Genomic DNA, 3,621 nt, shown 5'->3' on the forward strand with positions numbered 1-3,621 from the left:
TTTGATTTGGAGTTACATGTGATAAGTATTCATGCAGCAAAATTATTACTTTTTAAAATCTATGCCACAGATATTATTGCTATCCTTATTTTACAAATAAACTTAGTGTACTATTTGATGTCTTGAAAGAAAATCCATTATTTTTTCATCAGATTTTTTCAAATAATGTTTTCAGATAAAGTACTTAATGAATACCTTTTCAAAATTGGTTTATCGTATCATCAGTATCCTCTGTCGAATCTACTTCCTCTCCTGTCGAATCTATCTCTTCTCCTGTCTCTCCAGATTCTACCTCCACGTCGGTTCCAGTCGTTTCCATATGTATTACGATCCCAAGCTTCATTGTCCCAGAGATCCGACCCCGAACGATCCAATCTTGTACCCCATCTGTTACCACGGATACCATCAAGCAGTAAGGAATCTCCTCTTCCTCTGTAGGATCCTGTAAACATCAATTATCTAGTTTCAATGTTGTGCCATCAGTGCCTTTTTTCTGGTGTGGTTATATTATGTATATATTATAACCCTTTATTGTATAACAGCTTTGAGTAGTCAATTACATGTACCGGTATCTCAAAACATGAAACGCTATGAAGCAAAACAATATTTAGAACACATATGGTGTAGTTAAGCTATAAGCTGAAGGCGGAGTCAGCAGTTACGATATTGTCGGAAGTATGAACCGGACAAAAGCAAGTCTACAAACTGTGGGAGTGATATCCGGTGATGACGTCATCCGGTCACCCATCCTGACCTTGACCTACGTTAACCGCTTCCGGTGAAGAACGTGGTTTTTTCTGTGTGATGTTTATAAACATTTTTCTATGATGGTGTTCCTTGCTGAATACTCATCTGTGTTTATTTCATGGACCGTAGCAGTGGATTGTGAACAATTGACAATGCAGGTAAACTATTGACAGTTGTCACAGACATTATTAACAGTGTATGCAGAGCTATTTATGGAGAGACACTCGTGATTTTTTATTTCAGATTTGTGCTGTTTTCAAGTGAATGACTTTATAAATTTATTTCAGATTTGTATTTGAACACGCGTACGAACTTTTTGAAATAATTTTGTGTTCAGTGTGGTATTGCGGAGAGATGAGTAATATAATTATTGCTTTATTATTGATTGTGATAAACTGTCCATGTTTATTTTACATTTTTATGATACTGATAGGCTTACTGTATAGATGACAAGTTAGATTTTGACAAGTTGATTATTGAGATTTGGAGAGTGGTTTCTCATAGTCAGTTAGATCATGTTGTAGTGAGCACAGTTCTGTTTAAAATTTTTTTTGAACTTTCCTGCTTTGAGATCTTTTTGATTTAGATTGGGTTTTTTTCTCACTATTTTTGGTAAAACTTAGATTTTTTTTGATTTTTTTTTTCTATTTTTGCCAGTTGATATTTTCATTTTTTTTTTTAATTTGATTATTATTCTTAGTAGAAGGTAACATTATAGATTTATGTTATAGTGGTGTTATGATTGGGTATAGATCTATTTTGTAAATTTTTCTTTGATTTTTTTTTCTTGAGCAAAGTTTGCATTTGAAACTTAAAATTTTGTTTCGAATTTGACATTGACACTTTGACATTGCTGATTGGAACTGCTATATAGGATGACGGATATATGTTTGATGTTATATGTTTTATGTTGAATGTTCCATGTTTATTTGTTCGGTGTATGGTGAGGAAGTAGTCAGTTCATTTAAATTATCTTCTGATCATTTATTCAGAAGTTGATTTATTTGCGCTGTTGTATATATTCATTATTGTTGTATGTTGGTGTTGTGTTATATTTATTTCATGTGATTTTTCCCGTTGATTTCAGATTTAATTTGATTTCCTTTATCCTATATTGATATAATAGTTGACTGTGGCATCCAAGTTTTTGACTTTGTAATATTCACCAGGTAAGTGTGTTGTTTACTTGTTTATTACTTGGAATTTAAACATTCATAATGGAATTCACTCAGGATCAGTTAGGAGTACTTGGTGCTGTCTTCGCAGAGATGGGATTTAATCCAGGTGATGAGGTTAGTGAGGCAACTGTAAAGGAATGGATTAAGACGAAGGCTATTAAAGAAGATCCTGATGAACAGCCGGCACCTGCCCATACTGTGACAGTTAATCCTGCGGTGAGGATTTCAGTTTTCTCAGGGGAGGAAAAGGACACAGCTTATGATGTGTGGCGATATGAGGTGGGGTCCTTGCTGGTAACACATGGAGAGGAAGTGGTGGCCACAGCATTGAGGAGGTCATTGAAGGGAAGAGCCAGTAAGGTAGCGATGAATGTGGGACCTAAGGCAAGTGTAGGGGCGATTGTTGCCAAGATGGACAGCATATTTGGAGCAGTTGAGAAGGGCGAAACCTTGTTAGCTAAATTCTTCAGTGCTCGTCAGAAGGAGGGAGAGGATGTGTCTACATGGAGTTGCAGACTTGAGGATATAATGAATAAGGCAGTACAACAAGGAGATGTCCCAGATCGGAATGCAGAGGGAATGCTACGTACAATGTTCTGGACTGGGTTGAGACGAGAAATCAAAGATGTTACAGGTCACAAGTATGATACTGTCAGACCGTTTGATGATCTGAGAATTGCAGTACGCCAAGTCGAACGTGATTTGATGCAGCGGGAAGAGGAGACAACTCAAGGTAAGGCAGCTGATAAGGTCAAACCTGTTGCGCATATGGCTGCAGCTACAGATGAGCTGAAAGAGATGAAGGGACTTATCCAGCAATTGACAACAGATATGGCGGAAATGAAGAAAACCCAACAAAAGTCTACAGTAAAGCAGAGTGGAGCTAAAGCAGACAAGGGTAAAGGTTCCCATAGTAACCAGAAAAAAGGATCTCAGTCTGGGTATCAGTCCAATTATACTCAAGGCCAGCAGCAGGCGAGATTCCAGCCACAGCAGCCAAATCCAGTTCAACCACAGCATCCCCTGGCCCAGCAACGAGGCAATCCTCCACCACCACCGTATCGAGGAAATGAGCCCCAATGCTACAGATGTGGACAGTATGGACATATACAACTAGGTTGTCGTGCTAACATAGATCATCGATGGGAAGGTTTAAACGCCAATCAGTCTGCGATGTAGGGTCAGTTACAGACTGTGATCTACCACAGACCCATTACATGAAGCGTAGTGGTAAAAAGGTTCCTGGAGAACTGGTTGGATCTCCGAATGAGGCAGAGATACAGGTTTTTGGCAAGCAGATCACAGCACTATTAGACACAGGCTCCACCGTGTCAACGGTTTCTGAGGCTTTCTACCAGAAGCATTTAGCTCATATTCCAATTATGCCTTTGAATACTTTACTCAGTGTAGAATGTGCAGATGGAAATATGTTACCTTACTCAGGATGCGTTGAGATACAGTTGAGTATACCAACAGTAACCGGATGTGACTCGATAGATTGTTTGCTGCTTGTAGTGCCAGACAGCAATTACAACACATCAGTGCCAATTTTACTTGGAACCAACGTGCTATCCGTAGCTATGGAGCAATGTCGACAACAGTACGGAACTAGATTCCTGCAGGATTCCAATCTAAGTACGTCTTGGTTCTTGACATTCAGATGTATGTCCATGCGAGCACGGGATATGGCCCGGCA

The 3,621-nt window shown here is 38.8% G+C and overlaps 1 protein-coding gene across 1 annotated transcript; it reads left to right on the plus strand.

The window, feature by feature from the left end:
- Positions 1 to 674: 674 nt before the first annotated feature.
- On the plus strand, positions 675 to 3,104 carry LOC117319869. Its single transcript, XM_033874581.1, has 2 exons — positions 675 to 905; positions 1,980 to 3,104. The coding sequence occupies exons 1-2, from the start codon at positions 825 to 827 to the stop codon at positions 3,102 to 3,104; spliced, it is 1,206 nt and encodes a 401-aa protein (XP_033730472.1). The 5' UTR covers positions 675 to 824.
- Positions 3,105 to 3,621: the final 517 nt, after the last annotated feature.

The sequence above is a fragment of the Pecten maximus genome, unplaced genomic scaffold (assembly GCF_902652985.1).
Source record: "Pecten maximus unplaced genomic scaffold, xPecMax1.1, whole genome shotgun sequence".
Lineage (NCBI taxonomy): Eukaryota > Metazoa > Mollusca > Bivalvia > Pectinida > Pectinidae > Pecten > Pecten maximus.

Excerpts from the sequence above, each read along its gene's own strand:
- LOC117319869 (XM_033874581.1), top strand. The coding sequence starts at position 825 with ATGATGGTGTTCCTTGCTGAATACTCATCTGTGTTTATTTCATGGACC. Across the intron at positions 906-1,979 it reads GTGAACAATTGACAATGCAG|GATCAGTTAGGAGTACTTGG; the intron begins GTAAACTATTGA and ends GAATTCACTCAG.